This window comes from Carcharhinus amblyrhynchos, unplaced genomic scaffold (genome assembly GCF_965287045.1).
Source record: "Carcharhinus amblyrhynchos unplaced genomic scaffold, sCarAmb.v2.hapA scaffold_44, whole genome shotgun sequence".
NCBI lineage: Eukaryota > Metazoa > Chordata > Chondrichthyes > Carcharhiniformes > Carcharhinidae > Carcharhinus > Carcharhinus amblyrhynchos.
Window position 1 is genome coordinate 3,690,416 of NW_027649785.1, and position 17,372 is coordinate 3,707,787.

The following is a 17,372-nucleotide window of genomic DNA, read 5'->3' on the forward strand; positions in this document are numbered from 1 at the left end:
ACTCTAACGAGTACAAACCTAGTTTATTCAGCCTCTCCTCACAGCTCAATCCCCTCAACTCCGGTATCAGCCTAGTAAACCTCCTCTGCACTCCCTCCAAGGCCAAAATATCCTTGCGTAAGTACGGCGCCCAAAACTGCACACAGTACTCCAGCTGCGGCCTCACCAATGCCCTATACAGCTGCAGCAAGACCTCCCTACTTTTATATTCAATCCCCCTCGCTATGAAGGTATGGTATGTTGGCCTCCATTGCGAGAGGTTTTGAATACAGGAGCAGGGATGTGTTGTTGCAATTATACAGGGTCTTGGTGAGGCCACACCTAGAGTATTGTGTGCAGTTTTGGTCAACTTTTCTGAGGAAGGATGTTCTTGCTCTCGAGGGAGTGCAGTGAAGGTTTACCAGGCTGATTCCGGGGATGGTGGGACTGATGTACGAGGAGAGATTGACCAGGTTAGGATTGTTTTCACTGGCGTTCAGATGAATGGTGGGGAGGTCCTATGAGGAGAGACTGAGGGATCTAGGGTTGTTTTCGTTGGAAAGAAGGCGGCTAAGAGGGGATCTTATTGAAACATATAAGATGATTAGAGGTTTAGATAGGGTGGATAGTGATAGCCTTTTTCCTCGGATGGAGAAAGCTAGCACGAGGGGGCATGGCTTTAAATTAAGGGGGGGTAGCTACAGGACGGATGTCAGGGGTAGGTTCTTTACCCAGCGGGTGGTGAGGGATTGGAATGCCCTGCCTGCTGCAGTTGTAAATGCGTCTAGTTTGGGGGCGTTTAAGAGATCTCTGGATAGGTTTATGGACGAAAAGGGATTGGTATAGGCTAGTGGGTCATTGTTTTTGTAACTGGTCGGCGCAACATCGTGGGCCGAAGGGCCTGTTCTGCGCTGTAATGTTCTATGTTCTATGTTCTATGTTCTATGAATGAGCGGGGGGATCTCATAGGGACTTATAAAATTCTAATAGGACTAGACAAGGAGGAAATTCCCAATGGTGGGGGAGTCCAGAACCAGAGGTCACAGTCTGAGGGTTCAGCATTGACCATTTAGGACGGAGGTGAGGAGACATTTCTTCACCCAAGGAGTGGTGAGCCTGTGGAATTCATTACTACAGGAAGTAGTTGATGCCAAAATATTGAATTTATTCAAGAGATGGCTGGAGATAGCACTTGGGGCGAATGTGATCAAAGGTTATGGGAAGAAAACAGGATTGGCCATTGAGTTGGATGATCAGCCATGATCGTAATGAAAGGTGGAGCAGACTCGAAGGGCCAAATGGCCTCCTCCTGCTCCTACCTTCTCTGTTTCTATGTTTGAGCATGAACTGAGAATGTCAAATTATGTTTGATTGATTTGATCGAGTAAAGGGGAGGGGTGATGACAGTCTGGTTTACATGTATGTGAAATAGGCGTTTGACAACATACCATATCCTTATAGTGCCAAAGGGGGCCATTCAGCCCAACGACAGTCCCACCCATACCCTATCCCTGTTACCCCAGGTAATTCCCTGCTAGTCCCCTTGACACTAAAGGGCAATTTGACCTTCAGGATTTCCTAGAATGCTTTACAGTAAACTTTCAACATGTATTCAAATATAGGAAATGTGGCAGTCAGTTTGCACACAGCAAGCTGTAACAAACAACAGTGCGACAATAACCAAATAATGTGACTATGGTGTTGATTGAAGGATAAATGTTGGCTGAGCCACCAGAGATAACCACCCTGTTGTTCAAGATAGCTCCATGTTACATCCCCTGAGGGGACAGGCAGGCTTCAATTTAACTTCATCCAAAAGAAAGTGGCAGTTCAGACTCTGACAGCATTCCCTTTTGTATTAGAACATAGAACAGCGCAGTACAGGCCCTTCGGCCCTCGATGTTGCGCCGACCAGTGGAACCAATCTAATGACCCTCTAACCTAAACTATTCCAATGTTATCCATATGCCTATCCACTGACCATTTGAACACCCTTAAAGTTGGCGAGTCCACAACTGCTGCAGGCAGGGCATTCCACACCCTTACTACCCTCTGAGTAAAGTACCTACCTCTGACATCCATCCTATAATTACCACCCCTTAATTTAAAGCTGTGTCCCCTCGTGTTAGCCATCACCATCCGAGGAAAAAGGCTCTCACTGTCCATCCTATCCAATCCTCTGATCATCTTGTATGCCTCAATCAGGTCACCTCTCAACCTTCTTCTCTCCAATGAAAACAACCTCAAGCCCCTCAGCCTTTCCTCATAAGATCTTCCCACCATACCAGGCAACATCCTGGTAAACCTCCTCTGCACCCTTTCCAATGCCTCCATATCCTTCTTATAATAGTGACCAGAACTGTACACAATACTCCAAGTGCGGCTGCACCAGAGTTTTGTACAGTTGCAACATGACTTCACGGCTCCGAAATTCAATCCCTCTACCAATAAAAGCTAACACACCGTACGCCTTCTTAACAACCCTATCAACCTGGGTGCCAACTTTCAGGGATCTATGCACGTGTACACCGAGATCTCTCTGCTCGTCAACACTACCAAGAGTCCTTCCATTAGCCCTATATTCTGTACTCCTGTTACTCTTACCAAAGTGAATCGCCTCACACTTTTCCGCATTAAACTCCATTTGCCACTTCTCAGCCCAGCTCTGCAGCTTATCTATGTCCCTCTGCAAACTGTAACATCCATCCTCACTGTCTATAACTCCTCCAACTTTTGTATCATTGGCAAATTTACTAACCCATCCTTCTATATACCCTCATCTAGGTCATTTATAAAAATGACAAACAGCAGCAGCCCCAAAACAGATCCTTGAGGTACACCACTTGTAACTGAACTCCAGGTTGAATATTTCCCATCAACCACCACCCTCTGTCTTCTATCAGCTAGCCAATTCCTGATCCAAACTGCTAAATCACCCTCAATCCCATGCATCTGCATTTTCTGCAATAGCCTACCATGGGGAACCTTATCAAACGCTTTGCTGAAATCCATATACACCACGTTAACTGCCTTACCCTTATCCACCTCTTTGGCCACCTTTTCAAAAAACTCGATAAGGTTTGTGAGGCACGACCTACCCTCCACAAAACCGTGTTGACTATCCCTAATCAATTTATTTCCCTCTAGATGATTATAAATCCTATCCCTTATAATTCTCTCCAAAACTTTGCCCGCAACAGAAGTAAGGCTCACTGGTGTATAATTCCCAGGATGGTCTCTACTCCCCTTCTTGAACAAGGGGACAACATTTGCTATCCTCCAGTCTTCCGGTACTATACCTGTAGCCAATGACGACATGAAGATCAAAGCCAACGGCTCAGCAATCTCCTCCCTAGCCTCCCAGAGAATCCTAGGGTAAATCCCATCTGGCCCAGGGGCCTTATCTATTTTCATACTCTCAAGAATTGCTAACACCTCCTCCTTAAGTACCTCTAGTCTAAAAGCCTCTATCTCAGTATTCTCCTCGACTACACTGGCTTTTTCCTGTGTGAACACTGACGAAAAATATTCATTTAGTGTCTCTCCTGTCTCTTCAGGCTCCACGCAAAACTTCCCACTGCTGTCTCTGACTGGCCCTAATCTTGCCCTAACCAATCTTTTATTCTTGACATACCTGTAGAAAGCTTTAGGATTTTCCTTGATCCTATCCGCCAAAGTCTTCTCATGTCCTCTTCTAGCTCTTCTTAACTCTCTCTTTAGCTCCTTCCTGGCTAATTTATAACTCTCCAGTGCCCTAACTGAGCCTTCGTGTCTCATTTTTACACAAGCCTCCTTCTTCCTCTTCACCAGAGATTCAACTTCTTTAGTACACCACGGTTCCCTCACTCGACCACTTCCTCCCTGCCTGACAGGTACATATTTATCAAGGACTCGCAGTAGCTGCTCCTTGAGCAAGCTCCACATTTCAGATGTTCCCAGCCTCTGCAATTTCCTACTTCAACCTATGTATCCTAAATCTGGCCTAATCGCCTCATAATTACCTTTCCCCCAACTATAACTTCTGCCCTTGGGTATATACCTATCCCTTTCCATCACTAAGGTAAACGTAACTGAATTGTGGTCACTATCACCAAAGTGCTCACCTACTTGTTGTGGGAAGTCAGGTTAGATTCTGAGATGGGTTCTTGAGAGTGACGCTTGAACTGATATGCTGGAATTTTACTGCTCCGCCCACCACGGGAATCGGAGCAGCCGAGGGGTGGACAACGGGAAGTTCTGTTGACCTCAGATGGGATTTAAGGGTTTCGGGACAAGTGAGGCTGTAAAATACCACCCAAGGTCTCTGATTTAGAAACATGAGTGCTGCCGCTGGAGCCACAGCTGACATGCCAATATCTTACTGAATTCCTTACTGAACATAGAGGGTAAATGAAAAATCTGATCTAAATGATTAAAGTATTTCTATCAGTGTAAATAAGGAGAAGCTGCTTCCAATGGCAGAGAGTTTGGTAACTCAGACAATACATAGTGAACGTGATTGATGGACAAGAGGAAACATTCTTCTTAGTGTGAGTTCTTCTGATCTGGAATGCAGTCAGAAAGCATGATGGAAGCTGATTCAATCGTAATTTTCTAAAGATTATTGGATAAGTATTCAAAGGGACAATATTTACAGGCCAATGAGGAAAGAACAAGGGAGTTGGATTAATCGGATTCAAAAACTGGCATCGGCATGATGGAGTCTGCTGTCAGAAACTGGTGGTGGGACTTCCACCTCACCATCTGAAGATTTGGTGGGGAATCCATCCCAGCTGATGCTGGCTACCTCTTAGCCATTTACTGGTCCGTGTAGTGGTGGCCACATTCGGTACCACAAGCAGTGTCCTGCCTCCGCCACGCCATTAGGCAGTGCATTCCAGATCCTAACTACTTGCTGCTGAAAACATTTCCTCTCATGTTGCTGTAGCTTCTTTCGCCAATCATCTTAAACCTTTGATTCTCGCTCCTGTCACAAAAACAGGCAATGATTCCCCATCATCACCTGGCTCCCACTTACCCTGTACGTTATCACATATCAGGGGATGAGAGTACAGAACGGGAAGTTATTAATAAACGGGTAGACTTTTTTACCCAATGAGTATTAGATGTGAGGAACAGACTAATAAGGAAGGAAAATGAAGAAATGATTAGAAACGGGGAGACAATTGGGTCATTTTTGAGAACAAGACTAAGAGACGTACTGAGCTGGCGGGGTTGATGTGTGAGAAAGGGTTAGAATTATTGGGACTATATATCAGTCTTCTGTGTTCCAACGGGAAATGCAATGCTGGGAAAACTCTTGTTCAATTACTTTCTATCCAGGATTGACAGGCAACCCCAAAACCTTTAACGTCATTTTGTGGGGAAAACCACTCCCTTTTCTATGTTTTCAAAGGTGAAAAGTTCAACTTCAAAACTCCTATTCGTTGGCATTCTAAAAATAAATTTCTCTGAGCTTAACCTTGGTGCAGCCCAGCTTTCACCAAATCCCCAGATTTATCCAACCCAAACTTAGGTTTAGCCTAAGGATCTTGTTTATCATCACAGACTTTTCTAGCAGACTTGCCCAGGTCTGAACTCAAAGCAAGACAGAGGAGGAAGCAGATTCGGGTCTATCCAGGTTAGGGCTGGGGGGCTGTTGATGGTAGCAGGTTAATTTCTGAGATTGTTATTCTTAATGATAAATGTTCCTCGGAAACCTTTGAGATAGTAGTTGATAAATGCTTCAAGGTTTAGAAGGCAGCAAAGTACTGAAAACATGAATACTTTCTATTGTCTTTGTTGTTGCTTTATATTTTCGAGGTTTTTGGGACATCCTTGTGAGTCTCAGTTCAAGATTCTCTTAAGGTTAATTTGCTGGTTGACTTGGTAGTTAGGAAAGCAAATACAATTTTGAGAGAACTACAGTACAAAAGCAGGGATGTACTGCTGAGGATTTATAAGGCTCTGGTGAGACCACATATGGAGTGTTGCAAACGATTTTGGGCCTGGTATCTAAGGAAGGGTGTGCTGGCCTTCAAAAGGGTCTAAAGGAGGTTCGCAAGAACGATCCTGGGAATGAAAAACTTGATGTATAAGGACCCGGGCCTGTACTCGATGGAGTTTGGAAGGATGAGAGGGGATCTCATTGAAACTTACAGAGTAATGGATAGAGTGGAAGTGGGGAAGATGTTTCCGTTAGTAGGAGAGACTAGGACTCAAGGGCACAGCCTCAGAGTAAAGGGACAAACTTTTAGAACTGATACGAGGAAGAATTCCTTCAGCCAGAGGGTAGTGAATCTGTGGAATCCATTACCACAGAGGGCTGTGGAGGCCAGGTCACTGACTGCATTTAAGACAGAGATAGCCAGGTTTTTATTGGTAAGGGGATCAAGGATTATGGGGAAAAGGCGGGATGGGGTTGAGAAGCCTATCAGCCATGTTTGAGTGGATGATTCAACAGTGCTGTGCCTCATTTTGAGATGCCCCATTAAAAGCTAAGGAAAGGTAACAGCGGGCTATATTTTATGGTCTTATGGTTTTATCCAGCAGAAAATTTCAATTATCCAACACTTCCAAATACATACGGAGTTCTGCACTGAATTATGGATGTCAGATTATTTGGCAGGTAAATGCCAAGTCTTACCTCTTTCATCTTCCTGAGCACCTTCAACCAGTGACTGCATTAAGAGAAGTGGTAAAAGAGAATTAATGTAAGATGCCTTGACCATAAAAGGATGTTATTGTGTAAGAGCCGTGGGCTCTGACATTGCCGGAATGATAAACTTACAGTGCAGTGCCTCATTCTGAGATGCCCCATTAAAAGCTAAGGAAAGGTTATCACTTAAACCAAATCAATACGTAGCAGGAAAACCAATTCTGGAGCATGTGGAGTTTGAAAACCTATATCTGAAAGTGTGTAAACACATGAGAAAACGTTCAAAAAGGAGTAACAGAATAATTCCAAATCTTAGTGGACTAAATTATGACCATAAATGCAGATAATTGCACACATATTCTGACAAGAAAAGCTAAGAGGAGAGATTGTAGAAAACTTGGAAAGAAATAAATGAACAGATGAGGTTGAAGTACAGAGGGTTTGTGGGGATTGGTTTAGCTCAGTTGGCTGGACAGTTGGTTAGTGATGCAGAGTGATGCTAACAGCACAGGTTCAATTCCTTTACTGGTTATTGTTGAGGTTATTTATGGAGGCCCCCCCCCACCACACTGTCAACCTTACCCTTCACCTGAGGTGTGGTGACCCTTAGGTCACATTACCACCATGACTTTACTTCCTCTACATACGTCTCTAAATTGAACAGAACCCAAGACACATTTCCCAAGCTTTGATCAAGATCAGAGATTACCCCGCTCCACCTGACACAACCTCCCCGCTGATGCTTTAAAGAAATAGTTTGTTGTGGCACCATTAGAAAGGGCCTAATTCATGACTAAGTGAGAAAGTACATGGCAAGTTGTTGAAGATAATGGCAGATCAGACACGGGTAAGATGGGTATAGAGGGATATGGGCCAAATGTGGGCAATTGGGACTAGCTGAGGAGTTTAAAAAAAAGGACAGCATGGACAAGTTGGGCCGAAGGGCCTGTTTCCATGCTCTAAACCTCTATGACTGTGTCTATATCTGTGTTTCACACCAGTGGAAAAGAGTGTCAAAGTCTCGGGCTGAAATTACTGTCAGGGTAAAGCACCAGCACAGAGGACGTTGTGGAAGTTTAGGCAGCAGCTCTGGTGGGCCTGGAGTTCACACCCTTCACACTTTCACCTGTCGCATTATTGCCACTGGGGTTAGGAACAGCGATAATGCTCAGACCATATTCCTGGGTTGAGAATGTGAGCCTTCCCTGGAGGTAATCTTCCCCATTTCCCGCAGTTTCTCAGTTCAGTGTATGAAACTAAACTCGGGGGCTCGGTAATTCTGGGATGGGATTAAAACAGCTTCACTTTCAGCCTCATCCGTATATTGATTTTTTGTTCATAATTGAATTTCTGAATGACCACTCAGATGATATTCTAGGGGTAAGTAATGTGATTTAGTTTAATCGGGCAATTTTAATGTAACCCTTTACAGAGAAATCACATGGGATCAGGTGGATCTAACTCTGGATTTAAACCTGCTGAGTACCGTCGTGCATTCGCTGAATAGACAGCAACATCAGGTGAGGTGCTGCCTCCCCGCTTCACTGCCCACTACCACCCTCCCCCCCCCCCGTGCCTGCAGGATCAACTCCCTCACTGCCTGCTGCCCCCACCTCTAAGTCCCCCCCCTCAATGGCCTCGGCACTCTCCCCCCCCACCCCACCACACGTAATGGGAAACAACACCCCCCTCCCCCAAAATGGAGCTCCCCAGAGAACCTCCCCCGGCACTGCCCCTTGGCACAGAGCCAACCTGATGGTGCCAACCTGTGCCAAGGGGTAGTCCCTCTCCCTCCCCCCAAGGGCTATACTAACCCCTGCGTTCCGGCGAGGGGATCCACCTCGACTGATTCACATCATTAAATCGCTGTTTTAGACCTTGCCGAGCTTTGACTGTTCAGTGAGGTGGGATCATGTGCTGGAAGAACTCCAAATTGAGATAAAAATTTATGGAAGAGCATTAAAATGGGGTTCTCCTGATTTGTGGGTGTGACCCTCGTGGTGTCCATGCCAGTGAGGGGCAAGGAAAATCAGGAAGTGGGGTATTGGCAGTGAGGATTGTATTTCACGATTCTCACTGTAGTTTCCACCCACGTCGCTGTTCTTGCTGACAGTTAACCTGGGCTCAAAATTGTCCCTCGGCTGAGCTAGCACGTGGACTAAGAGGAGTATAGGCCAGGATGGATAGGTTTCTGTTCCTGAAGAACATTAGTTGGGTTTGAAAACATTTCATCCATTGTTTGCTCAGAGGTTTCAAGATTACTGAGGCAATATTTACCTCACCCAAACTCAGGAACACGATAGGTTCAAATGTAATGTTTCCTTCCAGATAAGTGAGGGGATTAAGGGTTATGGGGAGAGGGCGGGAATGTGGAACTGATCCACTTCAGATCAGCCATGATCTTATTGAATGGCGGGGCAGGCTCGAGGGGCTAGATGGCCGACTCCTGCAGGAAGGACTATTACTTACGGGGCGAAAAACTGCAGCAGGCGACGGTGCAGAGGGACCTCGGGGTCCTTGTGCATGAGTCGCAAAAACCCAGCTTGCAGGTGCAGCAGGTGGTCAGGAAGGCGAATGGGATGCTGGCCTTCATAGCGAGGGGGATTGAATATAAAAGTAGGGAGGTCTTGCTGCAGCTGTATAGGGCATTGGTGAGGCCGCAGCTGGAGTACTGTGTGCAGTTTTGGGCGCCGCACCTGCGCAAGGATATTTTGGCCCTGGAGGGAGTGCAGAGGAGGTTTACTAGGCTGATACCGGAGTTGAGGGGATTGAGCAATGAGGAGAGGCTGAATAAACTAGGCTTGTACTCGTTAGAGTTTAGAAGAATGAGGGGAGATCTCATTGAGACGTATGATGAATGGGATGGATAGGATAGAGGTGGAGAGACTCTTCCCGCTCAAAAAAGACAGTAGGACTAGGGGGCACAGCCTCAAGATAAAGGGGAGGCGGTTTAGAACAGAGTTGAGGAGGAACTTCTTCACTCAAAGGGTGGTGAATCTCTGGAATTCTCTGCCCGTTGAAGTGGTGGAGGCTGCCTCGCTAAATATTTTTAAGAAGCGGGTTGATGGGTTTTTGATAAGAGAGGGGATTAAGGGTTATGGGGAGAGGGCGGGAATGTGGAACTGATCCACTTCAGATCAGCCATGATCTTATTGAATGGCGGGGCAGGCTCGAAGGGCTAGATGGCCTACTCCTGTTCCTATTTCTTATGTTCTTATGTTCTTATTCCAACAGATTGCTTGGTTATCCCATATATGTATATATATATCCCATATATATGAATTTGATCATATTATTTTCAGAGTGAGTGAAGTCAGGGAAACGAGCGAGAGAATGAACAGCAAGTTACCCAGAAAAGCAGAAACTGTGAGCAGGGGTTAAAAATGTTTTTATCGAGGTTATTTCGCAAGGATCAGCACGAGGATCACTGCGTTTGCAATTTAAAAGGCTGTTTAGACTCAGGCTTCGGAAATACAATGTCAAAATTTGCAGACAGCACTAAATTGGGAGGTTAGTGAATACGGAGGAGGGTCACGACAAGACAGGAAGTCTTCAATAAACTTGAAAAGTAAGGAAAAATAATCTTCTTAAGAAAAGTAATATATTCTAGTAGAAAGAATAAGCACATAATTCTTGTTGATGAAGAGCAGAATCTTAATAAAACAGACCCACACGCGGTGTGGTGGACTGTAGTGGACTGGAATCATGGGGGAGGGGGGGAAGAAGGAGAAGCAGAAGGTAATCCTTCTAACAGCCTCTCGTGCTCAGATTTAAAATCTGATATTTTCTCAGCCGGAGCAAACACCCTGGCTCCCCACAACAGTACCCCATCCTCGCAACTCAGCCTAAACTTTCTGATTCGGAAAGGTCAAAAATGTTCGGATTTGTCATGATGCCAACAGGACCATCTGCTTGACTTCAGTCTAAGTGGGGTCTCTTTGGGTCCAAACCTCGATAGGGTTGTGCCGATACCAATAAGGTGCCAAGCAAGTTAAGAGCATTTCTTGGGGCACTGGTGGTGGTGTTGGAATACTTTGTGGAAAAGGAAGGTGGCTCTGTGGGTGCCTGACCTATGTTGGCACCTAGAGCTTGTGTGCAGTCAACAGCAGGGCCCAACATTAGACCCGTGCTGAGACGAAGGGAGAGTGGCCTTGTCCCCTCTGAAAAAACTACAAGTGATTTATGGTTAATACAATGTAACCAATGGTATCGTGGTCAGCTATATGAATAGAAAGTAGGAGGGAATTGTGGACAGCATTCTAGTCCGGGGCATAAGAACATAAGAAATAGGAGCAGGAGTAGGCCATCTAGCCCTTCGAGCCTGCCCCGCCATTCAATAAGATCATGGCTGATCTGAAGTGGATCAGTTCCACTTTCCTGCTTTCTCCCCATAACCCTTAATCCCCTTGCCTACCAAAAACCTATCTACCTGTGTCTTAAATATATTCAGCGAGGTAGCCTCCACCACTTCAATGGGCAGAGAATTCCAGAGATTCACCACCCTTTGAGTGAAGAAGTTCCTCCTCAACTCCGTTCTAAACTGCCCCCCCCCCACCGCCTTACCTTGAGGCTGTGCCCTCTAGTCCTGCTATCCTTTCTGAGCGGGGAGAATCTCTCTACCTCTACCCTATCCATTCCCTTCATTATCTTATATATCTCTATAAGCCTTCTAAAGGCCTCTCTATAGGCCTCAACCTTCTAAACTCCAACGAGTACAGACCCAGTCTATTTAGTCTCCCTTCATAGGCTAACCCCCTCCTCAATACAAAACGTTTTGCACACTGCTGGGGTGTCTGGCACAGATGTGCATGATGTTCAGCTGTGGTAACACACCAACTGCACATTTATTGAATGGGAGTCCTTTCTGTTCATGAATGTTCCTGGATTCTTCACTGGGGCCTTGAGGGCAACATGGGTGCAATTTATAGCCCTCTGCACAATTGGCATCCTCATGATGGCTACAAATCCTGCAGCCTGGACTTCCTGCTGGGCCTGGTCCAAGTGAAATTTAATATACTGGCCAGCCCAGACATACAGGGCATCCGTGACCTCCTTGATACACTCCTGGATGGATGATTGGGAAATACCACAAAGGTCTCCACTGTTGAACTGGGAGGATGTGGAGATGCCGGCACTGGACTGGCGTAGACACAGTAAGAAGTCAGGTGAGTGATGAAGGAGCAGTGGTCCGAGAAGCTAGTAGCTTGTGCTACCAAATAAACCTGTTGGACTTTAACCTGATGTTGTGAGATTTCTTACTGGAACTGGAAGGACCCAGGTTCAGGTCTGCCAACACACTCACAGCCATTGGGATTGGGTGCCTTGAGGTGCCAGGCCCTGCATCAAATGGCACAGGAACCTCACTGTCTCCTTGCGGAGATGGAGCTGTCACCGGCATGCGATGCCTGGTAGTTGTTCAAAAGACACTCGCATGCGGAACTGCTCGGGGTCTCAGTTCCCTCTTTCTCCCACCTTCCCCGCCTCGGTGAGAATGGCGATCATGTCCTGCCTCCAGTGGCTGTTCCTTTCACTCCTGTGAGTGGTAAGGCCCGAGCTTCCTCTGTCTACAATTCATCCTCCTGCTCCTCCTCCTCAGCTCCAGCAGCAACCAGAAGAACAGCAAGATCGATTGGTTGCATCACAAAAACCATCTCGTCAATCTGAAGTGGGGTCTGGCACTGAGGAAGGGGAGAGACTGAAGAACTCTGCTTGGCCCCAGCCCAGTAATACACAGTCCCCTATCCCTCCCAACAGACCCCCAGCAACACACACTCCCCACCTTCCCCTGACAGTCTCCCAACAGCACACCAGAATGACAACACAGCCCCACCTATCCCCTCCCCAACTCACACACCCACCCAGAACCCATGCAGTAGTGGGCTCGGACAGTGCTGTTTAACAAGACCTGAGGCTGCAGCACTCCCACTTCAGAGTTTCCAGTCCCTCCCACATCAGCAACAGAGCTTGCTGCTGCTGCCAGCACTAGGACCCAGAGTCAGCACTGCAACCCAAGGTCAGCAATCAGCCCTGGGTCCATGCTGAGAGTCTGAAGTTGGACTCCATGAGCAAAAACAGCCCCCACCCCTCCCACACACTTGCAGACCCCCCCCACCCGTGACCTGAAACACAACATGACGGCCATGAAACAATCCCCCTGAGCAGCACAGAGGGCAGAGACTTACCTCCTCACTCACCCTCACTGCTCCAGTGCCTGACACTGACTTTTATACTTGAGTGCTGACCTGACCAATCCAGCTGCGGTTAAAGCAGGCGTGAGCCGGGAAAATTGGGAATGAATTTCGCTGATTACATCGTGATGAGTGAAAGAAAAATGCAAATTGAGGTTCTGTCTGTTTTGGGTGGGGTTCCGATCACATTGATTTCTGTTTGTGGTAAAGTGGGAATAGGTGTGCACCATTCCCGCTAGCTGCATCACATCTGAGTTTACCACTTTTTCCCACCGCAAAACGGGTGGTGAGGCGTAAAATTCCACCCATAGAATCATAGAGCAATACAGCACGGAACCAGGCCCTTTGGTCCATCCTGACCCTGGTGTACTCCCTGCTGGCCCCAATTGCCCAGGTTTGGCCCATATCCCTCTAATCCTTTCCCATCCATGTACTTACCCAAATGCTTTTTAACTGTTGCTATTGTACCCGCCCCAACCTCTTTCTCTGGCAGCTCATTCCATCGATCCTGTGCTTGAAGGAGTTGCCCCTCAGGTCCCTTTTAAATCTTTCCCCCATTCACCCTAAACCTCTGCCCTCCAGTTTTCAATGCTCCTTCCCTGAGAAAATACTCCTCATAATTTTATACCCCTCAATAAACTCACCCCAGATTCTCCGATATTCTAAGGAATAAAGTCCTAGTCTGTCCGACCTCTCTCTATAATTAGGCCCACCAGTCCTGATAACACCCTCGTTAATCTTCTCTGCATTCTTTCCAGTTGATCGATGACTTTCGTATAACAGGGTGACCAAAAATGTACACAATAAAGTGCGGCCTCACCAACAACATTTACAACTGTAACATAATGTGAGTTTGCAGCATAGCAGCCTATTTGGAGGCCTGGGTATAAGTTCATAGAACATAGAACATTACAGCGCAGAACAGGCCCTTCGGCCCACGATGTTGCGCCGACCAGTTTTTTCAAAAAAAAAACACTGACCCACTAATCTAAACCAATCCCTTTTCGTCCATAAACCTATCCACAGATCTCTTAAACGCCCCCAAACTAGGCGCATTTACAACCGTAGCAGGCAGGGCATTCCAATCCCTCACCACCCTCTGGGTAAAGAACCTACCCCTGACATCCGTCCTATAACTACCCCCCCTTAATTTAAAGCCATGCCCCCTCGTGCTAGCTTTCTCCACCCGCTATTGTCCTTGGCTTAAAGGAATATTAGGGACCACAACACAATTAGTCCTGAGTTAACAGGTCTACATGGGCCAGATTATCAGAGTTTGAGGTTGATCAGTATCTCCCCAGCTTGAGTTGGACAGCTCATTACTGTGAATGTACCTGCAATCTTCACTGTCCACTGCCAGTAACAGGAGCAGCTTCCCTTCTGTGAGAATCAGGGCAAAGCAGCAATCTTTCCCTGCCCCTGGGGGGAGCCGAGGCAGGTCACTGATCTGGCTGCCCTTGAGGATGGTTTTACAGCTGCTTTGGAGCGAGATTTCAGCCTCAGGCAGCGCGTCCTGGTCACGGCAGATCGCCAAGGACCCCTCGATCGACAGAAAGAAGAATTTCTCCTTCCATTGCTTGAAGACAAACCCACCTGCAGTTTAAAAAAAAACAAAATATTATCAGCCACAGTTGTGTAGAATTGAATGTGCACATTAACGTCATGTGTGACACTCCATCACAAAATAGAAATCAATCCTCTGAACTTGGACACGTCTCACACTAACTGTCAGCATGATGGACCACAGGTTATTTGAGATTCAAGCCCAGATCTGAAGAGAAATAGTTGCATTTCTGTGGCGCCTTTCTCACCTGCAGGATGTTCCAATCGGTGATCCAATCGGTGAAGTACTATAAAAATGTAGTTGCTGATTTAATGTAAGAAACACAGCAGCCACTTTCCAAACACAAAACCCCACAAACCACAATGGGATCATGAGCAAATCACCTGTCACACAGCCATTCGAGATTTACAGCCCTTCGGTCCACCTTATCCATGCCACCCAGCTTTTACACGAAGCTCGTCCCAATTGCCACATTTAGCCCATATCCCTCTATACCCATCATACCCGTGTAATTGTTTAAATACTTTTTAAAAGACAAAATTGTACCCACCTCTGTTATTACCTCTGGCAGCTTGTTCCAGACACTCACCATCCTCTGCGTGAGAAAATTGCGCCTCTAGACCCTTTTGTATCTCTCTCCTCTCACCTTAAACGTATACCCTCTAGTTTTAGACTCCCCCACCTTTGAGAAAAGATATTGACTCTCTAGCTGATCTATGCCACTCATTATTTTATAGATTTCCGTAAGATCACCCCTCAGTCTTCTACACGCCAGAGAAAAAAGTCCCAGTCTATCCAGCCTCTCCTTATAACCCAAACCATCAAGTCCCAGTAGCATCCTAGTAAATCCATTCTCCACTCTTTCTTGTTTAATAATATCCTTTCTACAATAGGGTGACCAGAACTGTACACAGTATTCCAAGTGTGGTCTTACCAATGGTTTGAACAACATCAACAAGACACCCCAAGTCCTGTATTCAAAGTTCTGACCAATGAAACCAAGCATGCTGAATGCCTTCTTCATCGCTCTGTCCATCTGTGACTCCACTTTCAGGGAGCTATGAACGTGAACTCCGAGATCTCTTTGTTCTGTAACTCTCCCCAACGACCTACTATTAACTGAGTAATTCCTGCCCTGGTTCAATCTACCAAAATGCATCACCTCGTATTTATCTAAATTAAACTCCATCTGCCATTCATCAGCCCACTGGCCCAATTGATCAAGATCCTGTTGCAATCAAAAATAACTTTCTTGACTGTCCACTATGTCACCAGTCTTGGTATCCTCTGCAAACTTACAATGCCTCCTATATTCTCAACCAAATCATTAATATAAATGATAAATAACAGTGGGCCCAGTACTGATCCCTGAGGCACACCTCTGGTCACAGACTTCACTTTGAAAAACAATCCTCTTCAACCACCCTCACAGAAGCCAATTTTGTATCCATTTAGATACCTTGCCCTGGACTCCATGAGATTTAACTTTATGCAACAACCTACCATGCGGTACTTTGTCAAAGGCTTTGCTGAAGTCCATGCAGACAACATCAACTGCACTGTCCTCATCTACCTTCTTGGTTACCCCTTCAAAAAACTCAATTAAATTTGTGAGACATGATTTTCCACTCACAAAGCCATGCTGTCCCTAATCAGTCCCTGTGTCTCTAAATTCCTGTAGATCCTGTCTCTCAGAATACCTTCTAACAATTTACCCGCCACAGATGTGAGGCTCACCGGCCTGTAGTTCCCAGGCTTTTCCCTGCAGCTCTTTTTAAACAAAGGCACAACATTTGCCACCCTCCAATCTTCAGGCACCTCACCCCCATTGATGATTCAAATATCTCTGCTGGGGACCTGCAATTTCCTCCCTGGCGTCCCAGTGTCTTGGGATACACAGGGATTTATCTATCTTGATGTGCTTTAAGACTTCCAGCACCTATTTTTCTGTAATATGCACACTCCTCAAGACATCACTATTTATTTCCCCAAGTTCCCTCACATTCTTGCTTTCTCAACGGTAAATACCAATGAGAAATATTCATTTAGGATCTCACCCATCTCTTGTGGCGAGGCCCTACTCTCTCCCTTGTTACTCTTTTGCCCTTTATGTATTTCTAGAAGCTCTTTGGATTCTCCTTTGTCCTCCTGATTTCTCTCTTAACTCTATTCCTACAAGGGATTCACTTAATCCCAGCTGCCTGTGCATGCCATGTGCCTCCTTCTTCTTCTTGACCAAGGCCTCAATATCTCGAGTCATCCAGGGTTCCCCACTTCTACCAGCCTTGCCCTTCACTCCGAGAGGAATGTGCTTACCCTGAACCCTGGTTAACACAATTTTGAAAACCTCCCACTTACCAGACGTCCCTTTACCTTCCCACAGACTCCAACAATTAACTTTTGAACGTTCCTGCCTGATACCATCAAAATTAGCCTTGCCCCAATTTAGAATGTAAACTTTTGGGCCAGACCCATCATTCTCCATAGCTATCTTAAAACTTATAGAATTATGGTCACTGGTCCCAAAGTGATCCCTCACTGACACTTCTGTCACCTGCCCATCCTTATTTCCCAACAGAAGATCAAACTTTGCCCCTCTCTTGTTGGGCCATCTACACACTGAATGAGAAATTCCTCCTGAATACACACAACAAATTTCTGTCATCCAACCCTCTAATACAATGGCTGTCCCAGTCAATGTTGGGAAAGTTAAAATCCCCGACTATTACCACCCTATTTTTCTGTAATCTCCTTTTGTATTTGCTCCTCCATTTCCCACCAACTATTTGGGGGCCTGTCAAAGTAATTTCCCCCTTCTTCTTATTCAGTTCTACCCGAATAAACTCAGTGGCCGAACCCTCGGCTATATCCCTCCTCAGTACTGCCGTGATGTTTTCCCTAATTAAAAGTGCAACTTCCTCACCTCCTGTTCTATCTTTCCTATAGCTTCCGTACCCTTGAACATTGAGCTGTCAGTCCTGTCCCTCCCTTAGCCATGTTTCAG

At 46.1% G+C, this 17,372-nt stretch overlaps 1 protein-coding gene across 1 annotated transcript in view; it reads right to left on the reverse strand.

Annotated features, from left to right (window-relative positions):
- LOC145337179 (uncharacterized) overlaps positions 1-17,372 on the reverse strand; it is a 45,961-nt gene that overhangs the window by 10,844 nt on the left and 17,745 nt on the right. The window contains exons 2-3 of the mRNA XM_080181978.1: positions 14,139-14,397; positions 6,605-6,638 (exon numbers count right to left, since the gene is read on the reverse strand). Of these exons, the coding sequence (XP_080038104.1) occupies positions 6,605-6,638; positions 14,139-14,397 (293 nt within the window). The remainder of the gene's footprint in view (positions 1-6,604; positions 6,639-14,138; positions 14,398-17,372) is intronic.